Here is a 27,518-nt window from a genome sequence, read left to right on the forward strand (position 1 = left end):
AAAAATTATTGAGAAAAGCTAAAGACCGAAAAGTGGGAGGGTATTCTTCCATATTCATGGATTGGAAAATTCCATAATATTGTGGACAAAGAATGTTGCCTACCATTCCAGAAAACAACAAATGTTGCCGCCATCAAGCCATCAGCCACTGCCGCCCCTCCTCCCGACATGGTGCACGCTGAAGGGATTCAGAATGGAGAAAAACAGGATACTGGCCCTAGATATTTAATATATATATCTAAGGAATAATTTCAATGAGCCCAGACTCTTACATCTTCTCATACATAGAAAAGCACTAAAATCACTAATTTGAGATATCTGGTTTTTGCCATTAGCAGTAGTCTTCTGATGTTTGACTACACAGTTTTTTTTCTCAGAATATATAGGAATATATCCTAGCTCCTCCCTTACCTCTTCAGAACAGTTCCTCAGAGCCAGCTGAGAGGCTGTTTCCTGGGTTATTTTTCTCATAAGGTCCCTGAATAAAATATAACTCACAACTTATAGATTGTACATTTTTCCCTAGTCAACAATATGTAAAGGTAACTTTACATACATCAAGTGACCTACACAGTTACTTGGTTTTGACAAAGGTAACATTACACTACAGTGGAAAAAGGATGATCTTTTCAATAACTTATGCTGGGTCAACTGGATAACCATATGGGAAAAAATGAATGTTAACCCCCTTCCTCATTCTTTACAAAATAATAAACACTAAATAGATTACAGATCTAAGTTCGAAAGGTAAACAGTAAAACTCTCAGAACAAAACTTAGACAAATATATTCATAACATTAAGTTAAATAAAGATTTCTCACGTAAGATTTAAAATGCAGTAAATATAAAGGCAAAAAAAATAAGTTAGACTACACTAAAATTAGTCTCTGTTCATCAAAAGACAAGCTTAAGATCATATAAACTCAAGCCACAGTAGAAGATACTTGAGATATACACATATATAGTATATGCACACACACATGCACCCAATAAAGTTCTTAAATTCAGAATCTTTAAAAACCTCTTAAAAATCAATACAAAGAGAGAAAACCCAAAAGAAAAATGGGCAAAAGACTTGAAGTAGCACTACACCAGAGTGACTATCCAACTGGTCAATAAACAAATGGAAAAATGCTTAATTTTATTCACCATCAGGAAAATGCAAAACAAAACCATAATGACAAGTCCCTCCCATCAGGGACCTTGCACAAGCCTCTTAGATAGCCTCATCCACCAGAGGGCAGACAGCAGAAGCAAGAAGAACTACAATCCTGCAGCCTGTGGAACAAAAACCACATTCACAGAAAGACAGACAGGATGAAAAGGAAGAGGGCTAGGTACCAGATGAAGGAACAAGATAAAACCCCAGATAAACAACTAAATGAAGTGGAGACAGGCAACGTTCCAGAAAAAGAATTCAGAATAATGATGGTGAAGATGGTCCAGGACCCCGGAAAAAGAATGGAGGCAAAGATCAAGAAGATGCAAGAAATGTTTAACAAAGAACTAAAAGAGTTAAAGAACAGAGATGAACAATAAAATAACTGAAATGAAAACTACACTAGAAGGAATCAATAGCAGAATAACTGAGGCAGAAGAACGGATAAGTGACCTGGAAGACAGAATGGTGGAATTCACTGCTGCAGAACAGAATAAAGAAAAAAGAATAAAAGGAAATGAAGACAGCCTAAGAGACTCTGGGACAACATTAAACACAACATTTGCATTATAGGGGTCCCAGAAGGAGAAGAGAGAGAGAGAGGACCAGAGAAAATATCTAAAGAGATTATTGTCAAAAACTTCCCTAACATGGGAAAGGAAATAGCCACCCAAGTCCAGTAAGCGCAGAGAGTCCCAGGCAGGATAAACCCAAGGAGAAACAAGCCGAGACACATAGTAATCAAACTAGCAAAAATTAAAGACAAAGAAAAATTACTGAAAGCAGCAAGGGACAAACGACAAATAACATACAGGAGAACTCCCATAAGGTTAACAGCTGATTTCTCAGCAGAAACTCTACAAGCCAGAAGAGAGTGGCATGATATACTTAAAGTAATGAAAGGAAAGAACCTACAACCAAGATTACTCTACCCAGCAAGGATCTCATTCAGATTCGATGGAGAAATCAACAGCTTTACACACAAACAAAAGCTAAGAGAATTCAGCACCACCAAACCACCTCTACAGCAAATGCTAAAAGAACTTTAAGTGGCAAACACAAGAGAAGAAAAGGACCTACAAAAACAAACCCAAAACAATTAAGAAAATGGTAATAGGAACATACATATTGATAATTACCTTAAACGTGAATGGATTAAATGCTCCAACCAAAAGACACAGGCTCGCTGAATGGATACAAAAGCAATACCCATATATATGCTGTCTACAAGAGACCCATTTCAGACTTAGGGACACATACAGACTGAAAGTGAGGGGATGGAAAAAGATATTCCATGCAAATGGAAATCAAAAGAAAGCTGGAGTAGCAATACTCATATCAGATAAAATAGATTTTAAAATACAAACTGTTACAAGAGACAAGGAAGGACACTACACAATGATCAAGGGATCAATCCAAGAAGATATAACAATTATAAATATATATGCACCCAACAAAGGAGCACCTCAATACATAAGGCAACTGCTAACAGCTATAAAAGAAGGAATCGACAGTAACACAATAATAGTGGGGGACTTTTAACACTTCACTTACCTCGATGGACAGATCATCCAAACAGAAAATTAATGAGGAAACACAAGCTTTAAATGACACAATAGACCAGGTGAATTTAATTAATATTTATAGGACATTCCATCCAAAAACAGCATATTACGCTTTCTTCTCAAGTGCACACAGAACATTCTCCAGGATAGATCACTTTTTGGGTCACAAATCAAGCCTCAGTAAATTTAAGAAAACTGAAATCATATCAAGCATCTTTTCTGACCACAGTGCCATGAGATTAGAAATAATTACAGGGAAAGACACATAAAAAACAGAAACACATTACATTACTAAATAACCAAGAGATCACTGAAGAAATCAAAGAGGAAATAAAAAAATACCTAGAGACAAATTACAATGAAAACACGACAATCCAAAACCTATGGGATGCAGCAAAAGCAGTTCTAAGAAGGAAGTTTATAGCAATACAAGCTTACTTCAAGAAACAAGAAAAAACACAAATAAACAATCTAACGTTACACCTAAAGGAACTAGAGAAAGAAGAACAAACAACCCAAAGTCAGCAGAAGGAAAGAAATCGTAAAGGTCAGAGCAGAAATAAATGAAATAGAAACAAAGAAAACAATAGCAAAGATCAATAAAACTAAAAGCTCATTCTTTGAGAAGATAAACAAAATTGATAAACCTTTAGCCAGACTCATCAAGAAAAAAGAGGGAGAGGGCTCAAATCAATAAAATTAGAAATGAAAAAGGAGAAGTTACAGTGGACACCGCAGAAATACAAAGCATCCTAAGAGACTGCTACAAGCAACTCTATGCCAATAAAATGGACAACCTGGAAGAAATGGACAAATTCTTAGAAATGCACAACATGCCGAGAAAGAACCAGGAAGAAATAGAAAATATGAACAGACCAATCACAAGTAATGAAATTGAAACTATAATTAAAAAGCTTCCAACAAACAAAAGTCCAGGACCAGATGGCTTCACAGGTGAATTCTATCAAACATTTAGAGAAGAGCTAACACCCATCCTTCTCAAACTCTTCCAAAAAATTGCGGAGGAAGGAACAAACTAATTCTATGAGGCCACCATTACCCTGATACCAAAATCAGACAAAGATACCACAAAAGGGCTTCCCTGGTGGCGCACTGGTTGAGAATCTGCCTGCCAGAGCAGGAGACATGGGCTCGAGCCCTGGTCTGGGAAGATCCCATATGCCGTAGAGCAACTAGGCCCGTGAGCCACAACTACTGAATCTGCGCGTCTGGAGCCTGTGCCCCGCAACAAGAAAGGCCGCGACAGTGAAAGGTCCGCGCACCGCGATTAAGAGTGGCCCCCGCTTGCTGCAACTAGAGAAAGCCCTTGCACAGAAACAAAGACCCAACACAACCAAAAATTAATTAATTAATTAAAAGCAGTTTCTTAAAAAAAAAAAAAGAATTTACCTGCCAAAAAAAAAAAAGATTCCACAAAAAAAGAAAATTACAGACCAATATCACTGATGAATATAAATGCAAATACCCTGAACAAAATACTAGCAAACAGAATCCAACAACACATTAAAAGGATCATACACCATGATCAAGTGGGATTTATCCCAGGGATGCAAGGATTCTTCAATATACGCAAATCAATAAATGTGATACACTATATTAACAAACTGAAGAATAAAAACCATATGACCATCTCAATAGATGCAGAAAAAGCTTTTGACAAAATTCAACACCCATTTATGATAAAAACTCTCCAGAAAGTGGGCATAGAGGGAAACTACCTCAACAGAATAAAGGCCATATATGACAAACCCACAGCAAACATCATTCTCAGTGGTGAAAAACTGAAAGCATTTCCTCTAAGATCAGGAACAAGACAAGGTTGCCCACTCTCACCACTATTATTCAACATAGCTTTGGAAGTCCTAGCCACGGCAATCAGAGAAGAAAAAGAAATAAAAGGAATCCAAATAGGAAAAGAAGAAGTAAAAGTGTCACTGTTTGCAGATGACATACTATACATAGAAAATCCTAAAAATGCCACCAGAAAACTACTAGAGCTAATCAATGAATTTGGTAAAGTTGCAGGATACAAAATTAATGCACAGAAATCCCTTGCATTCCTATACACTAATGATGAAAAATCTGAAAGAGAAATTAAGGAAACACTCCCATTTACCACTGCAACAAAAAGAATAAAATACCTAGGAATAAACCTACCTAGGGAGACAAAAGACCTGTATGCAGAAAACTATAAGACACTGATGAAAGAAATTAAAGATGATACCAGCAGAGAGAGATATAACATGCTCCTGGATTGGAAGAATCAATATTGTGAAAATGACTATACTACCCAAAGCAATCTACAGATTCAATGCAATCCTTATCAAATTACCAATGGCATTTTTTATGGAACTAGAACAAAAAAATCTTAAAATTTGTATGGAGACACTAAAGACCCCGAATAGCCAAAGCAGTCTTGAAGGAAAAAACCGAGTGGGAGGAATCAGACTCCCTGACTTCAGACTATACTACAAAGCTACAGTAATCAAGACAATATGGTACTGGCACAGAAACAGAAACATAGATCAATGGAACAAGATAGAAGGCCCAGAGATAAACCCACATACCTATGGTTAAATAATCTATGACAAAGGACACAAGGATATACAATGGAGAAAAGAGTCTCTTCAACAAGTGGTGCTGGGAAAACTGGACAGCTACATGTGAAAGAATGAAGTTAGAACACTCCATAACACTATACACAAAAATAAACTCAAAATGGATTCGAGACCTAAATGTAAGACTGGACACTATAAAACTCTTAGAGGAAAACATAGGAAGAACACTCTTTGACATAAATCACAGCAAGATCTTTTTTGATCCACCTCCTAGAGTAATGGAAATAAAAACAAAAATAAACAAGTGGGACCTAATGAAACTTAAAAGCTTTTGCACAGCAAAGTAAACCATAAACAAGACTAAAAGACAAGCCTCAGAATAGGAGAAAATATTTGCAACCGAATCAACGGACAAAGGTTTAATCTCCAAAATATATAAAAAGCTCATGCAGCTCAATATTAAAGAAACAAACAACCCAATCCAAAAATGGGCAGAAGACCTAAATAGACATTTCTACAAAGACATACAGATGGCCAAGAAGCACATGAAAGGCTGCTCAACATCACTAATTATTAGAGAAATGCAAATTAAAACTACAATGAGGTATCACCTCACACCAGTTAGAATGGGCATCATCAGAAAATCTACAAACAACAAATGCTGGAGAGGGTGTGGAGAAAAGGGAACCCTATTGCACTGTTGGTGGGAATGTACATTGATACAGCCACTATGGGAACAGTATGGAGGTTCCTTAAAAAACTAAAAATAGAATTACCGTTATGACCCAGCAATCCCACTACGGGGCATATACCCTGAGAAAACTACAATTCAAAAAGACACACGCACCCCAGTGTTCACTGCAGCACCATTTACAGTAGCCAGGTCATGGAAGCAACCTAAATGCCCATCGACAGACGAATGGATAAAGAAGTTGTGGTACATTTATACAATGGAATATTACTCAGCCATAAAAAGGAACGAAACTGGGTCATTTGTTGAGACGTGGATGGATCTAGAGACTGTCATACAGACTGAAGTAAGTCAGAAAGAGAAAAACAAATATCATATATTAACACATGTATGTGGAACCTAGAAATATGGTACAGATCAACTAGTTTGCAGGGCAGAAGTTGAGACACAGATGTAGAGATCAAATGTATGGACACCAAGGGGGGAAAACCGCAGTGGGGTGGGGATGGTGGTGCGCTGAATTGGGTGATTGGGACTGACACGTATACACTTATGTGTATAAAATTGATGACTAATAAGAACTTTCAGTATAAAAAAATAAATATAATAAAATTCAAAAAAAAAATCACAATGACATACCCCTATACATATACCAATACCAAGGAATGGTGAGGATGCAGAAAAAGCAGAATTCTCATATGCTGTGTGGGACTGTAAATGGTAAAACCACTGTGAAAAACCATTTGGAAGCACCTACTAATGTGTCAGTTCATTTAATCCTTAATAGTATGTGACAAGTAACTGTTATCATCCCCATTTTACAAATGAGGAAATGTGTCACAGAAAATAAGTAACATGCCCAGGGCCACACAACAAAAATCACAGAATTCCTATTCTAACCCAGGCAGCTCGATCACAAGCCCAAGCTCTCAACCACTATGCCTCTATATGTGGAAGAAGGTAAAAAATGTATCTTTAGAGTAACCAACTATGTTTATGTTGGGTGAGAAGGAAACTAGGGGCTTCCCTGGTGGCTTCCCTGGTGGCACAGTGGTTGAGGGTCCACCTGCCGATGCAGGGAACGTGGATTCGTGCCCCGGTCCGGGAGGATCCCGCGTGCCGCGGAGCGGCTGGGCCCATGAGCTGTGGGCGCTGGGCCTGCGCGTCCGGAGCCTGTGCTCCGCAATGGGAGAGGCCACAACAGTGAGAGGCCCACGTACTGCAAAAAAAAAAAAAAAAAAAAAAAAAGATGGAAAGTAAAACCAGATCAATGAACTTCAAAAACAGAAGGTGTTCTAAGATTAAGGGTCAGGATGTGGGCCAAGAGTAGATTGAGGAGTGAGAGAAATACAAAGTGATAAGCAGTCTGCTGTCAGAAACTCAGAGTTTGAGGCTGGTTCCAACATCTAACAAAAGGAATGCTTTTGATTAGCATCACTCTAATATTTGGTTAAAGACCCAGTACCTGATAACCATTAGACCTAAACCTTCTTGAGGGCTGCTTTTTACATTGGTAATCCTAGTACCTAGCACAGTGTCTGGTAAATCGCAGGTGCTCAATAAATATTTAGTGAGTTTACCAACCGTTTTTTTTATAATGACTGTCCTGCCTCTACTCAAAAAATAAGTTATGTTTCTGATAGAGAGTAAGAACTCTCTCAAAAGTTACTACATACCTCTTTAAATATTCAATTCTGTCTTACTAATAATGTGTCATAACTGTATATGTAAAGTCATTGAACATTATTAACGCTTTCTCTTTATAAAATTTGGCCTTTTATAGTTTCGGGGTTTTAAAAAAGAAAAAAAAATCTGATTAAAAATACTGAACAGTACAAAAACAACAGCAGGGAACATCATTCTCCCCAAATCAACTCCTGCATATTAGCAGCTTCCACAGAAGAATAAAAGAAACCAAATACATAGTCCTAAAAAAGTCCATGAATAAAAGGCTTTGTTCTCAGAGAAAATTAAATAACTTATTGAATTTTGGTTTTAATTAGTCAATGAATTATTAAGCTTTGCTCCTAATGAAAATTCAGTGACTATTCAGACTATCACTGATAGCTGAGTGGTTCATTGTTTTTGACTTGTACAGTAATACAGGTTAGTGTAAAAGAAAGTTAATATGTAGAAAACAATAACAAAAATAAATGAAAATATAGAAATTAATTTAAATCACCCTAAATTCAACCCAGTAGCAGTAATTACTGATAAGATTTTTTATATAGCTTTTCATGTTTTTCTATAGGTATGTGTATCCATGTATGTGTACATACATGTGTGCATAAAGGTATACTTTGGACAATGTATTAATACTCTACAAACTGTTCTGTATACTGTTTTATTTTTCACTTACCATCTGTTATGGGTTGAATTGTGCCCCCCAAAAAGATCTTGAAGTTCTAACCCCCAGTGCCTGTGAATGTGACCTCATTTGGGAATAGGTTCTTGCAGATAATCAGTTAAAGATGTGCACATTAGGGTGGGCCTTAATCCAATACCAGTGTGTCCTTATAAAAAGGGGAAATTTGGACACTGAAACATACACACAAACATATACACACACAGGGATACCTCATTATAAACATGAAGGCAGAGATTGGGGTGATAAGTCTACAAGCCAAGGAACACCAGAGATTACCAGCTAACTACTAGCAGCTAGGAAAGAGGCATAAAACAGATTTCCCTCACAGCCCTCAGAAGGAACCAACTCTGCTGGCACCTTGATCTTGGGCAACAGCCTCCAGAACTGTGAGACAATAAATTTCTGTGTTTAAGCCACCAAGTTTGTGCTAGCTCTAGCAAACCATCTCCCCATGTCAGGAAATAAATGTCTTTGCCACCTTAATGTTTTCATTCTAATCCATTGTACAGATTTACGATCATTCAAATAATCCTCTACTACTGGACGTTTAAGTATTTTCCAATTTCTGCTACAATAAACAATGCTTCAACAGCCATCTCTGTATATACATCTATTGCCATTTGACTTCCTTAGATATGAAATTTCTGAGTTAAGAAGTAGTTTTTAAGCTTTTGCTTTATATGGCCACGCTGCCCTGGAGAAAGCCTATATCAGCTTACACTCTTACCAGCAATCTCAAAGTGTCCATTTCCCATACTTTGGACCGTACTAAGTGTTGTCATTTTATAAAACCTCTGTCAGTCTAACAGGTAAAAAATAACTCAACATTGCTTTAATTGGCTTATTTCATTCTAATTATTGGTAGGGTTTAAGCAAGTTTCAAATATTTAATGGCCATTTACATGTTTTCCACAATGTACTGCATGTTCACTTCTTTCGCCATTTTTCTACTGGGGCTTGTATCTTTTCCTTAATAACGTGTAAGAGCTTTTGTACATAGCTGGGTTTTAAATGAAATCCAGGGTATATATTTCCTCAGTTCTAAGTGATAGGTAGTCAGTTTTCTGATGACCTTTCTTCTGTGGGATATTAAATGTTCAAAAAAAAAAAAAAACCTATAAATGGTATTCCTATATTTGGACCATTTGGGTCCAAATTTAGGACCCAAATGGTATCCTAAAAACCTATTAGGACAACTTGTGACTTATCAGAGACTTTAACTGTGACTATCTCCCCACAGTACCTGATCATTACTGATTATGCAACTAACCGAGGAAATGCTTTCAGCCTATGCTGGTAAAGCCTTTTTTTCCCCCTTTTTAGCCATAAGCATAAAAATTGTATTATCAATACTGTCATTTGTATCACAGAACTGTGTTATGATTTGTTCATCCATTTGTTTTGCATAGTACTCTACAAAACAATGCAAATATTAGAAATGATTCGTGGAGGTTTTTACTCGACATACATATCTAGTACATCTGCTAGAGGCTTATATGAATCTCTTTTAGCTTATGAATCTTGACTATGTATATTAGATGGGAATTCTAACAATCTGTTGATGAGCTTCACTTGATAGTATTAAACAAATGAGTTCAATAATTTTGGCTATTATTACTAAACTGTCAATTAAGAGGGTTCTGGAAAACTGTCATAAATTCTAAAATCCAAAAAATACTTGTTAAATCAGAGTTTAACCCAAAAGTCATAGGAGCATATGGCGCTAAAGCACACAGAAGAGAGAAGTTACACTCACAGAACTAAAGTGGACGTTTACACACAGCCTTGGAGCAGCGACGGTCAGGGCAGGAAGGAACCAGAACTCACAGGATGAGGTTTGAGAGGATTAGAAGAGAGTCAGAATACAGAATTCAGATCCGGACCAAAATAAAAATAAAAATAAAAAAGGCAAAAGATTTATTGTGTCAATATGAAGTACAGCTTATTTTGGAGTGATAACTCTGATAAACAGCCCTGTTCTCTTAAAGAAAAACCATTAGTAGGGAGGAAGAGGATGCTCTGACTACAGCCCTCTTCAATCACGTTCTTACTGATTAAATATTAATTGGTATTTCTGACTAATGAGTAAGCCAAGTAACTGGCTTGTGCTACGGGGTTGAAAACATAAACCTGAAACACATTTCTCACGTATGGACCCAGTCTATGAACCAAAGCTTGAAAATACGATGGCAAGAAATGTGAAAACTGGGAAATAATTTTCCACTTTGATTTGCCTTTAATCAGACAGGAGGAGAAAAAAATGCAATACAGAACAAGGACAAAAAAGATTGAAAATTTGGGAAATAGAGCCTACAATAAAAGATTAAAGAAGTTAGAATTACTTAGTTTGAAGCAGAGAAGAAAGACTAATTAAGGCTTTTAACAATAAAGATTACTGAAAAGCATAATCATTGAAAGCAAAGCAAAGAGAAACAGGTAAAATTCCCTGGAGCTATACAATTAAATACTAAGATTCTTACAGACAAATGTTAGGTGTTTAAACAGAACAGAAAGAAAAGTTCTGACTGGTGAATGCTTAGACAGAGGCAACATAACTGCTTTCAGGTAGGACATTCAGGTGTGACAGGACCAGCTATGACAACCCAAGCAGGCAGCCTGAGAGGTCCAGAGAACATGATGATACAACACAGTACTGACTGGGACTTCCCTGGTGGTCCAGTGGTTAAGACTCCGCACTCCCAACGCAGGGGGCCTGGGTTCGATTCCTGGTCAGGGAACTAGATTCTGCATGCCACAACTAAAGATCCCGCATGCTGCAACTAAAGGTCCCGCATGCTACAATGAAGATCTCGCGTGCCACAACTAAGACCTGGCACAGCCAAATAAGTAAATATTTAAAACAAAACAAAACCAAATAGTACTGACAATAATGAGAAGGTGGAAATTTGATATACAGATCTCCTGATGGCCCTGTGAATAATGGCTATCAGTTAGAAATAGGAACTGGAAAGGAGAAAGACTAATCAGCAGCTGGCCATGGTTAAAGGCCTTGTTCGGTTAGTTTTTGGAAGCAAAACTGTGCAGAGGAGCTAACATGTTAATTAATGCTTCCAGTAAACTCAACAAGCCAGCCTCAAATCTTGAATGAAAAGTGTGAGTTTCAAACAGAATTGAAGAATAAGGAAAATACGGCATTAAGCATTTACTGAATGTAATTTTTAAAAAGTAGATACTGTAGGATGAGTCAAAATGGCATCCTCTTAAGATTTATCAGTTATTCTACAACTCAAAAAAGTCACAAAAGTCTTATAATGCGCAGTCTGAACATTTTTAGGAGGAATGAACAAAGTTACAGAAGGTGAGAAGGAAAAGAAAAGAAATCTGACCAACTAGCTATTACATGCTAAATACTGTTAAGCCCTTGAAAAAGTATGTCCTCATCTGTATGATGTCTGGAATCTGTTTAAAAATAATCCAGAGAGAAAACAGGGGAGGTAAGTCGGGGTATAGATAAAGTAAGATTGCGTCTAATTTGATAACTGTTAAAGTTTGGTGATGAGAATACAGACGTTCATTATACTATTCTATTTTTATTTAAATTTTTCATGATTTTTACACTAATTATTAGAGAAATGCAAATCAAAACTACAATGAGGTATCACCTCACACCAGTTAGAATGGCCATCATCAGAAAATCTACAAACAACAAATGCTGGAGAGGGTGTGGAGAAAAGGGAACCCTCTTGCACTGTTGGTGGGAGTATAAGTTGGTACAGCCACTATGGAGAACAGTATGGAGGTTCCTCATAAAACTACAAATAGGTGCAGTGGTTGAGAGTCCGCCTGCCGATGCAGGGGACACGGGTTCGTGCCCCGGAGCAGCTGGGCCCGTGAGCCATGGCCGCTGAGCCTGCGCGTCCAGAGCCTGTGCTCCGCAACGGGAGAGGCCACAACAGTGAGAGACCCGCGTACCGCAAAAAAAAGTAAAATAAAATAAAATAAAATAAAATAAAAAATAAAAAAATAAAAACTACAAATAGAATTACCGTTATGACCCAGCAATCCCACTACGGGGCATATACCCTGAGAAAACTACAATTCAAAAAGACGCACGCACCCCAGTGTTCACTGCAGCACCATTTACAGTAGCCAGGTCATGGAAGCAACCTAATCGTCCATCGACAGACGAATGGATAAAGAAGTTGTGGTACATTTATACAATGGAATATTACTCAGCCATACAAAGGAACGAAATTGGGTCATATGTAGAGACGTGGATGCATCTAGAGACTGTCATACAGAGTGAAGTAAGTCAGAAAGAGAAAAACAAATATCATATATTAACGCATATATGTGGAGCCTAGAAAAATGGTACAGATGAACCGGTCTGCAGGGCAGAAATAGAGACACAGATGTAGAGAACAAATGTATGGACACCAAGGAGGGAAAGTGGGGTGGAGGGGTGATGAATTGGGAGATTGGGTTTGACATGTATACACTGATGTGTATAAAATGGATGACTAACGAGAAACTGCTGTATAGAAAAATAAATAAAATAAAATTCAAAAAAAATTTTTTCCATGATTTTTAAAATTATTTACCATATATAATGTGAAAGTCAGTGGGGTGTACTTGTGTACTTGTGAGTGAATGTGGGTTTAATCTATATAGAACAGAAAGGACTCCTACGTAACCCTCCAAATGGGACAGATATAGGCCCATCAAGTATAAAAACCCTGCATGAAAGAAGGAACGCATTAACTAAACTGGAAGCATTAATAAGGAGGTGTAGTTTCAGAGGAGCAGGAAAAATATAAGAAAGAAGAAATTTTAACAGAACAGAAGAACGTTGGGAGGCGGGGGGAGCAGCAAACAAACAGCAGGAAAATCTACTTCTCAAACAAAGGAAGGAAAAGTATTTTTTTGAGTAGTTACTGTGTTCTAAGACCTGTTGTTAGGTATTTTACATCATGACCTCATATAATCCTCACAGCAAATTTGTAACGTGGATGCTATTATCCTCAATTTAAGATGGGGCAATAGGACCTCCCTGGCGGTCCAGTGGTTAAGACTCTGTGCTTCCAACGCAAGGGGCACAGGTTTGACCCCTGGTTGGGAAACTAAGGGATCCCTGCAGAGTGGCCAAAAAAAAAAAAAAAAAAGAGGCAATAAAAGCTCACAAAGGCCAAGTAACACACAAAGAATCATGCAGATACTAAATGACAGAAATAAGATTCAAAGCCTTTTGCCCAAGCTTAAAGTCTGTGCTCTATACAATACTACTACTTCCCAAGAAGCTACACTAAACATACAACAAAATAAAAACTTTCTTCGGGGTACACAGATTTGAGGAAAGGGGAAGGAAAACACAATATAAGAAGGGAGATAAGAAAGTCAATTTAATTTTGTTATGTAAGTATGGCCAGGTTGTCATGGTAGTAAAGAGGGTGAATGGCAGAGGGTAGGTAACTAAACTGGATATTGGAAGACGAGTTGGCCAGGAGTTAGCTGAGGAGAAAATAGCAAGAACAGACCCACAGAGATAAGAGAAGAGACTATGAATTGAGGACCTGTAAGTTGGTCAGTATTCATTCACTGATTTAATAAATATTTACTGAGGGCCTACTCTACACCAAGACCCACGGATACAGTAGAAATCAAAACAGAATAGTGTCTCCCTCCGTGGAGCATACAGCTTAGGAAAGATTATTCAGAGAATTACACATAATTACAAACTAGGACATGTTGCAAAGGAAAAGCAAAGGGTGTTATGACAGCATCTAAAAGGGGGACCTTCCTAGGGACAGTGGGATGATCAGAGATGGCTTCCCTGGGGAAGTGACATCTAAACTGAGCTGAAGAATAAACATGCATTAACTAGGTGTGTGGATGGTTAGATGAGACAATCCAGGCAACAGGAACAGCATATACAGAGCCTTTGAGATAGGAGAGAACAAGGTATAGAACTAAGAGAAAACTAGGGTGGCTAGAGTATAAGCACAAATGAGAAAGTGGGAAACGAGGCTGGAAAAGTACGCAGGTCAACCACATACGGTCTTTAAGATGACATTCAAGACTTCGGAGTTTGTCCCAAGAGCAAAGGGAAGCCAGTGGAGGTTTTTGATCAGGGACTGATAAAATAAGAATTGTATTTTGAAAGTGTCTGTTCTCAGGGGTTATGAACATCCAGTCCATAGATACTAAAGGGTCTGTGCATAGAATCCAAGAGTCCATGAACTTGGATGAGGCGGGGGGAAGATCTTTATTTTTCACTAACCTCTAAATAAAATTTAGCACTTCTTTCTGAATATAGGCCTTTTAACTTTGTCACAATACAAATCTCAAATACGTTCACATTATATTTTGGTTATTGTAAAACTCTCAAAATAATGGTTTTGTCTCTCATAACATCGTTACTTTAAAATTGTGGAAGTTTGGGGCAGCATTGCTAGACCTTGTTATTTAATACATTAACAATAAAGCACAGATGTTATAATATCACAAGTTTTTTAAAAATAACATTTTGATAACTATACTGGTTTCCTTTGTAGTTACACATTTTCAAATGCTATTCTCCGAAGGAGTCTGTAGGTTTCACCACAACTGCAAGGGGTACATGTCTTAAAAAAAGCCTAAGAATCCCTAACAGAGGGTAGAAATTGGAGGAGAAGGGCAGAGAGAAGGCAGAGAAACAAGCAATCCACATAAGATGACGGAAGCTTAAACCAGGATGGGAGCAGTGCTGGTGGGGTAGAGGAATTTGAAAGATACTCAGAAGGTAAAAGTGACATGAGAGACTCTTTTCAAATGTAATTTTCTAAGAATATTTACTGTTATACAAATACTTATCATATAATGGTAAATAAAAATGCAGTCTAAAACTATCTGTACAGTATAATGCTGATTGAAATTCTACTGTACACAGAAATGACTGGAATGATGCAAAGTATTTGAAAATGTTCAACATGGTTATCACCGGGGAATGAACAGCAGTAAAAATGTTTATTTTTTTTCCTTAGGACTTCTCTAAATGTTTCCATATTTTATAAAGTGACTAGCAGAAAAAGCATAATTTTAGTTATTTTTGGAAATTTTCTTCTCTTTTCTTTTTTTCTTTTTGGCTGAGCCACAGGGCATGCAGGACCTTAGTTCCCCGACCAGGGATGGAACCTCGAAGCCGTGCTCACCCGACCCTCACCCCACACCCACAGTGCAAGTGCAGTCTTCACCTGGACGGCCAGGGAAGTCCCTGCAAATGTTTTAATGATGGGGAAACGCTTATGATACGTTTTATAGTGAAAAAGTATATAAAATTGTACATACAATATGATCTCAACCATATAAAAAATCTATCGTCAGATTATGGGTGATTTCTTTACACTATCAGATTTTCCACGTTTTCTTTAGCAACCATATATTACTTTTATAAATTACATTATTTTTAAATGGCACGAATGGATAGATTAGCTTTGGACAGAAGGAAGGATTCTTCAAGATTTAAAATAAGAAAAAAGAACCAAGGTTTGCGATGGACAGGGTCTATTGGTGGGGGAACAGGCTATTGGGGGAGTTCACATGTAAAGGACTCCATAGCCTCAGCAACGCAGGAGGCCAGGACGTCTACAGCAAGCAAAGGGGTTGGTAGGACTGGCAGTACTAGAATAAGGGCGAGGGTCGGCAGCAGCCCTGTGGGGTCACAGGGAGCTGTAAGGCAGCGCACAGGGCTTGGCTAAGGGTCTTTAGAAACAAAAAGGAAAAGGTATGGATTAGTATTGTTCTCAACCTTTGTAAATGATTTGCTGAGCTTCTTAAAAATGTCAGGTGCCCCTCCCAGTGACTCAGTTTGTCCAAGTAAAGGCCCAGTAATCTGCACCTTAAACAAGAGGGAGTGTTTCAGGTGAGTTCAGACCATATTTTAGGAAATGTTGGTTTAGTCTGGTCTGAAAACAATGGACAAATCTACTGATACATAAAATGTCTTCAGGTTCTCTCTGCTCCCATCATTCCAACTTACATAGGGAGTCTAGATGTTGAGGTTTTTGTTTTGTTCTTGTTTCGTTTTAGAATTTCAGGAGAATAAAAATCAGCTTAGAGGGACTTCCCTGGCGGTCCTGTGGTTAAGGCTCTGCGCTTCCACTGCAGGGAACATGGATTCAACCCCTGGTAGGAAACTAAGATCCCACAAGCCTTGCAGTGCGGCCCGCCCCCACAAAAAAAGAGTAAAATTCAGCTTAGAAAAACAGGTAAGAAAAGAGTAGGAAAGACAAAGACACACTAGTAGTTAAAATATACAGATGGTCCCCGACAAACAATTTTTCAACGTTACCATGGCGCAAAAGCCATAAGCGTTCAGTAGAAACAGTCCTCTGAACGTCTTATCTTGATCTTCTGCCGGGCTAGCGTATGAAGTATAACACTTTGTGACGCTGGCAGCAGCCATAGCCCACAGCCAGCCATGGGACCATGAGAGCAAACAGCCCATAAGCTTACAACCATCCTGTACCCAGACAACAATCTATTTTTCACTTTCTGCACAGTATTCAACAAATTACACAAGCTAGTCAACACTCTATTATAAAATAGGCTTAGTGTGAGATGATTGTGCCCAACTGCAGGCTAACGTAAGTGTTCTGAGTATGTTTAAAGCAGGCTAGGCTAAGCTATGATGTCCAGGAGGTTAGCTGTATTTAAATGCATTTTCAACTTATGATATTTTTCAACTCACGATGTGTTTATCAGGACATAACCCCATCGTAACTTGAGGAAGATCCATATACTATTATCTGTATGACAGAACTCCAGGACAAACTACCTTACCTTTAGCAGGAGAGCAAAATTACTCCGCAGAGAATTAGTCACACCATTTTCATACAATTTTTTCCTCATGAGGTTGTCGCTCACGTTCCCACTATCAGACTGATACCTTAATAATGACTTTAGCATGGTTTCAAAAGGGTCCGCTGAAACAGACAAATTAAACATTGCAAAGGCAAAGTAATCACTCAAAAAATAAATAAATAAATCTCCAGCAAAAGAACAGAGATCAGGGAGGTACGGGACTGTAGCCAAGAGACTATGAACTTTTTTTTCACAACTCCCTTGTCTTTCCTAAATGTGAACAGTTCAAGAGGCAATAAAAATTGGCAAGAAAACAATATTCTGAGAATTCCACTGTAAATCACTGATACTTACATATCTACTCACATGACAGCAATATCTTTCACTTTGTAAAAAAAAATCACACCACTGATTTTTAAAGCAAAATTGATTTTGTGTATGTAACTGTCAAGTATTACAGTTAAAATTATTTAGCTGAATCCAAAAGTTTCTTTTCTTTTCTCCTTCGTTCATTTTTAAGTGTTTCTTGTTTCCTTTTATTTTTTTTGGTGGCAGCGCTGTGAGGCTCACAGGATCTTAGTTCCCCAACCAGGGATCAAACCCAGGCCCCTTGCAGTGGAAGCACAGAGTGCTAACCACTGGATCGCCAGAGAATTCCCTAAGTGTTTCTTTAATGACTATATTGTTTCCACATATGCAAAAATACACTGTCATTGTAAATAATTAAAACAACATAGATACAAAGAAAATAAATTCATCTAAATCTCACCACACAGAGATAGTCACTGTTAAATATCTGAGATTTTTTTGGTTTACAGCTGTTAACATTTCTTACCAGAGAGAGACAGACAGAAAAATCTGCCAGATTTTGCAAAGAACTACAGTCCCTTCTTTCAGAGCACATCTCTCAGTTCATTAGTGTGATCATTCGAACACCATTTACATGCTCCCCCCCTTCCCCAGCACTAAACTATAAATTCCACAGGAGCAGAGGCCATGTTTGGTTTTACCCATCTTTGTATTTCTTAACGGAGCCATCCTTCCACATTGCGGAAATTCTGTGATTAAGAAAACAGACCCAGGGCTTCCCCGGTGGCGCAGTGGTTGAGAGTCCACCTGACGATGCAGGGGACACGGGTTCGTGCCCCGGTCCGGGAGAATCCCACATGCCGCAGAGCGGCTGGGCCCGTGAGCCATGGCCACTGAGCCTGCGCGTCCGGAGCCTGTGCTCCACAGCAGGAGAGGCCACAACAGTGAGAGGCCCGCGTATCGCAGAAAAGAAAAAATAATAATAAAATAAAAATAAGATAAAAATTTAAAAATTAAAATTAAAAAATTTAAGATTTAACCATTTTTTCTTCTATTACTTTTATGACTCCAAATTTTAATCATTTCTAATTTATTTTGATATAAAGAGTGAGACAGGGACTGAGATTTATTTTTTCCAAATAGCTAACTAGTTTTCCCAAACCATTTATTACCTTTCCCCTTTATCATAAAATGCTACCTTTATCATATACACTCGGTTTGTCTACTGGGCTACCTACTCCATTCCATCAATATGTCTAGTCCTATTATAGTACAAGATTCTTTAAGTTAATCAAGTTTTATAATACACTATTCGACCTGATGGTACAAGAATCTCCCAAACTAATGTTCTTTCTAGATGTTTCTTAACTGCTCTTGTACCTTTACTCTTTCAGACGGACCCTGGAACTAGTTTTTCAGGTTCCAAAAAAATTCTGTTGGCATTTACACTGGGATTTTTTTTCATACATATCTATAAATTGAAGGAAGAAAATAATAATTTTACAATACTGTGCCTTAAATGAAGTAATTAATATAAAGACTTCAGCACAGTGTCTGGCATATAATACAAAGTATTTAATAAACGTTAGCTATTCGTAAGAACAATGTATGGATCTTCATTTATAGACATCTACTCTAATTAAAAAGAAAATTAAACTTACATGTCTTATTGGGGTTGATATGCTGCTTTAGCACATCAACAGTGCCCAAACTAACCACAAGGCGCCTGCCAAACCAGAAAGAGACCACAGGCCCATATCTCTCATGCAAATTAACCAGGAACTCGTGCAAACTTCCACTGTTCACAATATCTGGAAGATTACCATCTCTGAAAAAAGAGCAACATTTGACAAAATAATCAAGTTAACATGGAAGAATCAGAAAAACAATACTAGTTGATTCTGAATTAACTGTGTCAACAGATGAGAGCAAAAATACACAAAATTCAAATTACTGCAAAATCCAAAACTGAATTATATTTGACTTCTCTCTTTCAGTAGTTACATTTGGATACGGATTTGTCTGATATTTTGAGAATTCATACCAAATAAAAAAGCTACACGAGGAACATCTGACTTAGATACTGGAAAACTATCCAATTTTTGCAGCAACTCATTCTGAGATAGCAATGGACACCGTCATTGGCTATTAAATCACAGGCTAATTTAAATCAGCTATGGTAACTTTTTCTTATTTCCTTCTATCTTAATCCTTTCTATTTTCAACACTCTCTGGCTAACAGAAGTGAAAGAAATTAAAGGTTTTGATTTATACAGGCTTCCTTTCTGTTTTTAACAAAGTTTAGGTAGTATGCCCAGAGATAAGTTTAGAGAAAACAAAGGAATGAAATAAACCGAGTAATCTAAAGATATAGTTTAGTTTTGATCCAAAATTAAGAATTGACTCTACTTGATTAAAAAAAAAAAAAACTCACTTTTCTTCTGTTGGAGTAATCCCTGGAATTCCTGCAGCTTGTCTGGAAGCCTTAGGGAAAAAAATTTTTTAAGTTTAGTATAATGAATTATCACATATCCCATAAGTCAGATGTGTTTTCCCAAGACATCTGCAGGACCTTAAATGATGGTTTTCCAAATTGGCTGAATCTCAGAGATTATTTCTATATTAAAATACAAAAACTGGATTCTTTGTACTGAAAAGAATTATCCTAATATTCCTCCTCTCTATTAATTAAACTAAGGTGTTTGAAGAATTTAACATCCATTCTTCATCAAATTAATACATAATCAAGTACATTTTTCTTTGTTCTGAGACTATATATGGTTCCATCTGGCTTGGCTTTCAAAAAAAAATCAGTGTCATAATAGTTTCATTCCTAAAATAGTTCTCCTCTTTCTAGTCAAAGAATTTACCAAAATACAATGTGATATTCATCATTTGCTTTAATGCAGTTATTATTATCAGGGTCATACAGTCAGAGAGGTGTCTGGTATAGAAATAAATAACAAAATAATTCATAGCAAATTGTTAAAGTGACAACCTCTGAAGAATGAACTATGAAAAAGTTGGGGGAATTTTCATGTTTTACAATTTTGTACTGGGTTTATGGTCGCTGGGTTTAGAGGTTAGTGTCTTTTTTTTTTTTTTACAACAAGCATATTACTTTTATAATAAGATATCTTATAAAACTATTTTTAAATAAACTAAATATTTATAGGAAAAATAACCTAAAATAGTCAACTCCAGAATCAATTCTGAATTTAGTCAATGATTTTAGCTAGTATTAATCAGAGTTTATTTGTCTGACATTCTGCCCTTTTCCCCCCTACTTAACATTATACAAATAAATGAATATTTATTTATTTGAACATTTAAAGGCTAAACAGTGTTCCACTATGTATCCAGAATTGTGTAATCATCTTCCTGCTATAGGACTGTAAAACATCTAGGCTATTTCTTTCTTTCATTTTCTCATTGTTATAGGTAGCGCCATGAAAATCTTTGTACAACTTTACTTTTTTCCTCCTTTGGGGTAGGTATGCCAAAAGAGAGATACTAGGTTGAATGGTACTAACTGAAGAGTTTTACAGTTTGTACTAAATCCTATAAGAATACTATCTAGGGGCTTCCCTGGTGGCACAGTGGTTAAGAATCCACTTGCCGGGCCTCCCTGGTGGCGCAGTGGTTGAGAGTCCGCCTGCCGATGCAGGGGATACGGGTTCGTGCCCCGGTCTGGGAGGATCCCATATGCCGCGGAGCGGCTGGGCCCGTGAGCCATGGCCGCTGGGCCTGCGCATGCTCCGCAACGGGAGAGGCCACAACAGTGAGAGGCCCGCATACCGCAAAAAAAAAAAAAAAAAAAAAAAAAAAAAAAGAATCCACTTGCCAATGAAGGGGACATGGGTTCAAGCTCTGGTCCAGGAAGATCCCATATGCTGTGGAGCAACTAAGCCTGTGCGCCACAGCTACTGAGCCTGCACTCTACAGCCCGCGAGCCACAACTACTGAGCCTGCGTGCCACAACTACTGAAGCCCACGCACCTAGAGCCCGTGCTCCGCAAAAAGAGAAGCCACCACAATGAGAAGCCCGTGCACCACAATGAAGAGTAGACCCCACTCGCCGCAACTAGAGAAAGCCCATGCGCAGCAACAAAGACCCAACGCGGCCAAAAATAAATAAATAAAATTAAAATTAAAACAAAAAAAAGTAGTGGTCTGAAGTGATAATCTTTCCAAAAAAAAGAATACTATCTAGGTAATAGTATGTGCAACTTGCATTTAACTGATGACAATGAAACCTACAACGTAAAATTTTGTCCTACAGTCTCATCAATAATGGAAACTTGTCAAGTTTAATATTATAAAAAGTGGGGAAAAGGATGGAAGGAACTCAATTAGAAAAAGAAAAAGTCAGTCATATAAAAAAAGCCAACTTTTTATTTTCTAGGCTGAAATTATTGACTGAAACAAGTTTCCTGACTTCTCTTTAAACATGGTAGATTGATAACACTCATCAATTATCTCTTCCTGAAATCCCACAAAATGATAGTGAAGATATAAAAAAGGAGAAAATACGGATAAAGAGAATGGAAGAGGAGACAACAGTGGACGAACAATCCAACCAATTTTTTTGGAAGTGTTAAGCTGTTGGAGCAGTGATTAATTGACATAGTTGTGAGGCCTCCTCTGAGGGTCTACAGAGGAGAATTCCCACAGGAAGCGATCAGATTTGCACTCAGTAACCAGAAAGGCAGGGTAAGACGCAAGATTTTAACAATTAGCAAAAAGCCAGTATACAGATCCCTCAGACACCATTCTTGTGATTACCATCCTTCTGGAAAGTGACCTTGAGACTCCAGATTCAGGAACAACTGGCTGGTGGGTGGTGGTCCCTATAATTCTAAGGGAAAATTATTTCCAACTTAGAATTTTATACTAAGCCAAACTATCATTCAAGTGTGAAGCTAGAACAGAAAGATTTTCACACAAGCAAGATGTCAAAAAATGTATTTTCCATGCACACTTTCTTAGGAAATTACTGGAAAATGATGCACTTGCAGCAAATAAAGGAACTGAAAGAAAAGAGAGAGAGAGAGACTCATGTGGCACCTAGGAAATAGGGTATCCAACACAGGCAAAGAGAATACCAATTCTGACAGTAAAAGGACAAGAGCTATGCAGCCGAAGGAGATGATAACCACTACTGACTGGGGAAGGATGATGGAAGGCTCCATAATGGATATTTTCATGGGAAAGAAAATACAACTGATGTCTCTGAATACTTGAACGAGTTTACTTAGTGTTACGACAGAAATGTCGAAATATCTGCCGAAAACTACTGATAGGCAGGCGTGAAGAACCTCTGAAAATGTGCAAATACTAACTACAAGCCCTCCTCACCGAACTCATCATGCTTCTACAGCTCCAGCAGCAGGCATGCAGAGGGAGCCTCAGAAGTCTGTGCGCTTTGGATAAGACGGCTCCTACACCAACCTCCACCCTTCAAGAGGAGAAATGAAGAGTGAGCCCCAGAACACCAGGCAAAATGCTCTCCTGCCCTTTACTATATCCACATCTTCCACACAGTTAAACTGATGAGATCCCCAGATTGGCATGCACCTGGCAAGACCCTGCCAAACTCCCTGATAATCCTAGCCTCACCCCTACCATCTACCTTGAGACCATCCAGAATGTTACCGTGACCTTTTTCCTTACCTACATTAGACACCACACTAAGCCCAGGACTACCATCCCCAGGTCTTCCCTCATCCCCCAGACTCCTATTCCTACAGAAGTTTTTTTGTTTGTTTGTTTGTTTGTTTGTTGCGGTAAGCGGGCCTCTCACTGTTGTGGCCTCTCCCGTTGCAGAGCACAGGCTCTGGACGCGCAGGCTCAGCGGCCATGGCTCACGGGCCCAGCCGCTCCGCGTCATGTGGGATCTTCCCGGATCGGGGCACGAACCCGCGTCCCCTGCATCGGCAGGCGGACTCTCAACCTCTGCGCCACCAGGGAAGCCCCCTACAGAAGTTTATCTTCTTTCCTGACCCATCTGTCCCCAACTCAAAACTCCACCTGATCTCAGCCACTCATTCCCATGGTTGTACACTAGGTCTTGACATTACCAATAACTTCACCATCTCCAGAGTTTTAACATCAAGCATCCAAGCACCTCCTATTTCTCCTTTTCACTATTTTTAACATCTTGACTCCAAAAACTATTTTTACCCCAAAAGGACTTTTAACCTACCCACTCATGTACTCATTTTCCACTCTGTCCAGCTGAGATTCCATGGTCCATTATAACCACCCCCTTGCCCTGTATCCTTTTGTCAAAAGCACCTAGTAAAACACCAATTCTAATTAAACCCAATATTCTGTCAACTGCCCCTGATTCCACATAGATGAAGAAAAACTGCTGGGAGGGCTTCCCTGGTGGCACAGTGGTTGAGAGTCCGCCTGCCGATGCAGGGGACACGGGTTCGTGCCCCGGTCCAGGAAGATCCCACATGCTGCAGAGCGGCTGGGCCCGTGAGCCATGGCCGCTGAGCCTGCACGTCCGGAGCCTGTGCTCCGCAACGGGAGAGGCCACGACAGTGAGAGGTCCGCGTACGGCAAAAAAAAAAAAAAGAAAAAAGAAAAAAAACTGCTGGGAAAAAACACACCCATAATGACTAGTCTTATTTTAATTTCATGACCCTCAAGTGAGTTGCCTGGAAATCTCATTTCCCTACTCCCGCACTCTCCTAACCTTCCGGATGGCTATTTCTCAGAAAATAAGATTCACTGAAAGTTCCAGATTGTGCAGTTGCAATACTCCAATCCAATCCATCTACCAGCGAGAATATTTAAGGTGTTCTGTCATTGCCAGTGATGTATTTGGCACTGTGCTGCTGCTTTACAACTTCTTCTACAAAACCACCACCTTGCTTTGTAGATCATCCCTCATCCATTAGCTCCTTTGTTTTCAGAACCACCTTCTGAGGCTGAAGAAGGCAAGAAGAGAAAGAAGGCCGGAAGGAGATTCAGAGATAAAGCACTCGGCTAGGTGAAGCTCACAGCTGACCTCCCCCTGCACAGGGCTCCTTCCACGACCGCTTTATTTGGTCCATGAGGCCCTGCGAGGAGCAAGACCCGGTCAGGATTTCAGGAATGAAAGTCGAAAGACAGATGGAAGAGTAGACGACAAAAGAAACACTGGGGGAGAATCCTTGGGAAAGGGGAAAGGCGTGGAGCAGCCTGGAGTTTCCTCCCAGGCACACTAGAAAATGGAACTGGAGTGCGCAGAGTTACTGCCCGAAAGCCACCAAAGCGCTTCAGACCCGCCCTTAACAGTGGCGTGGCGAGGGCAGGCGCAGGGAGGCCGGACCCGCGGACCAGCCCTCAGCCCCCGGCGGCCGCGCCCGCGCTGCTGAACCACCTGCCCCCCTCACTCGGCGTCGGAAGGCGGCCGTGCGGCCCGCGCCGCTCCGTCGTCAGCGCCAGGGGCTGAGGGGAACCAGCCCTCAGCCCCCGCGCGCGCCCGCGAGGCGTCACATGCCCCGGGAGCCGGGCCCGCGCGGGCCCGGAGCTGGACAGAGTAGGAGCCGCAGCAGGAGCTCTCCCCGCCCCCTGAGGCCCGCCGCGGGCAGGGTGACGTGGATGCGGGCGAGACCGAGGCCGAGCCGGGGGTTACCGGGTAGAGGTACAGCACCGCTCCCACCAACGCCAGCAAGAAGGTAACGGCGAAGATCGCGAAGTCCAACATGGCTCCTCCGCCCGGGAGCCACGTCTCGGTTCCGCGCTCGGCAGCAGCGGCTCAGCCTGCTGGGACACCCGCAAAAGGGGTGTGCGGGGGCGCCCGCGGGACGAACGAACGAATGGGCCGCTGGGGGCGTGGCCTGGGCCTCCAGGGCTGGCGAGGGGAGCAAGGGAGCGCGGAGGAGCTCTGGGAGATGATAGCCGCGCCCCGAGGCGGGATTCCGGCGGACGCGACTCCAGACACGCCCGAGACTCCAGACACGCCCACGACTTCGGGATCGAGTTGCTGGGGGAGGAGGAACCCCGGCTTGGAGAAAACATTAGGAGTTATCATCGCTGTAACCCGACCAACACTTTTCCAAGTAGATTTAAAATATATGTAATAACAAAATGTTGCTGACCTTAATTATTGCACATGTCTGGGTGTTCTATAATAATCTAGTGGTGTTTGGATCAAATATAAAATAGAGATGCATAATTCACACATTATATATTTATTTCATAAAATTTATTTTTCTTCCCTTTACTTCAGAAGAATCTCTATTTTTAAAATCAAGATTTTTGACATCATTTGTCTTCTGTCTGCAGAAATGCCAAATTATCCTGTCTTCGGTCATTGTAGTTCTTGGATAGATTTTTTTTAAACAATCTCAGATTTATTGAAGCATAATTTATGTATAGAATAGTTTTTTTTAATTCTTTCAAATTGAAGAAATTTTGCTCTGTTGAGGCAATAGCAACTGGAATTATCAATAAAATTTTTAATCTTTAGCTTCAGAAGTGAACAATGACTTTTATCTATTGTGTTCAACTGTAATGGAGTTGTTGCATATGGTAACATTGTTATTGCAGCAAATATTATAAAACAGTTTAAATTTATCATAACAATTGTATCACTTATATTGTGATTCTCACAATCTCTTAAAGCGATAACTAGATCTGTAGGGTAATATAAAGACTTGGTACCACACTTTACTCACATCATATCTAGACCTACATATATATTATTTTAAAAGGAACAGCAGGGCTTCCCTGGTGACGCAGTGGTTGAGAGTCCGCCTGCAGATGCAGGGGACACAGGTTCGTGCCCCGATCCGGCAGGATCCCATATGCCGCGGAGCGGCTAGGCCCGTCCGTAAGCCATGGCCGCTGAGCCTGCTCATACGGAGGCTGTGCTCTGCAACGGGAGAGGCGGCAAAAAAAAAAAGGAACAGTAATTTAATATGGAAAAGTGTTCCTAAGCTGCCAATTGCAACCACCGTGGTCACCACAATAATTGTTGAGTACTTCCAGACCACTAATGGAAACCTAAGAGAAGAAATTATGCGAAAATCTATTGTGTTTATGCTGAGAACAAACATTGGCTAAAGTAATTTATCTATTTTTATCGACTTGCTCAAGCTCAAATACTCTTTCCACTGTTACATTCTCCTCCAGTTTTATAGCAGCACAGCCTACAAACCTTCATAGCATTTAGATGCAGTCACATTTTATAATATTTCAAAGATACAGAATGTGAGATACGAAGAATTTCCCTGGAGCCTGAGCAGTATTAGCTATGAGAGTGGATGTTAACAGTTTAGTTGACCACAAAATCCTGATTAACCACCAAATCCTGATTGACCATAGAATACTGATTTGCCCATGCGTTCTTTAATTTTTTTATGGATTTGTGATATGTGGGTAACTCCCAAGCATGGGCCTGTCTTGGTCTGCTCTATAGGTGGTACTGTCTATATAAAAGGACACTCAGTGGGTTCCCTAGCCCTCTGATCCAAATTCTGGTTGGATTTGGCCAATGGGAAGTAGTAGCATAAGATGAGAGGATGAGAGGAAAGTAAAGTCAAGATAGTCATTCTCCTGGCTTTCATGCTGTGGACTCACTGTTTACCATAGCTCCTGTCATATGGCCCTTCCCATACAGATACCCTTTCTAGGAAATGGAACTCCCTTGCCACTTCAGCCTTAGGGTTGGTGATGGCTCACCTCTGCTGCTAGTCTTGGAGCACTGAAACCTTGTGGTTTCCTTAAACCCTTCCCACACCTTCATAAATATTTCCTTTACTGAACTCTCTTTTAGTTACTGGTTTCAGCATGCCATCTGTCTCCTGCTGGGAATTATTATTGCCATTAAATTGCCTGTTTGGTGGGTGCAAATTTTTTTTTCTCAATTCTAATGAATAAGGATAATCAGATACAGTTGGCTTTACCTAGTAGAGACAGCATTACACCATCAGTGTTTTACTCCAGGACTTCATCAGTTCTCCTCTGTGACATAATAAGATAAAATTTCTAACTTATTTGTAATGGTATTCCACACAGCATCTTGCTTGTCCATTACTCTGATGACATA

General features: G+C 39.5%; 1 protein-coding gene across 2 annotated transcripts in view; it reads right to left on the bottom strand.

The window, feature by feature from the left end:
- The window catches only part of CYP20A1 (cytochrome P450 family 20 subfamily A member 1), a 74,077-nt gene extending 48,267 nt beyond the window's left edge, over positions 1–25,810 (bottom strand). Inside the window, exons 1-4 of one of the 2 annotated variants that reach the window (XM_082630713.1) lie at positions 25,101–25,810; positions 19,905–19,954; positions 19,132–19,298; positions 17,141–17,283 (exon numbers count right to left, since the gene is read on the bottom strand). In XM_082630713.1, the coding sequence (XP_082486839.1) occupies positions 17,141–17,283; positions 19,132–19,298; positions 19,905–19,954; positions 25,101–25,172 (432 nt within the window). In that variant the 5' untranslated portion in view covers positions 25,173–25,810. Of the gene's footprint in view, positions 1–10,118; positions 10,348–17,140; positions 17,284–19,131; positions 19,299–19,904; positions 19,955–25,100 lie in introns of those variants that run through there. The other variant, XM_082630714.1, reaches the window with a different exon arrangement.
- Positions 25,811–27,518: the final 1,708 nt, after the last annotated feature.

The sequence above is a fragment of the Mesoplodon mirus genome, assembly GCF_964341445.2.
Source record: "Mesoplodon mirus genome assembly, chromosome: 8".
Classification (NCBI taxonomy): domain Eukaryota; kingdom Metazoa; phylum Chordata; class Mammalia; order Artiodactyla; family Ziphiidae; genus Mesoplodon; species Mesoplodon mirus.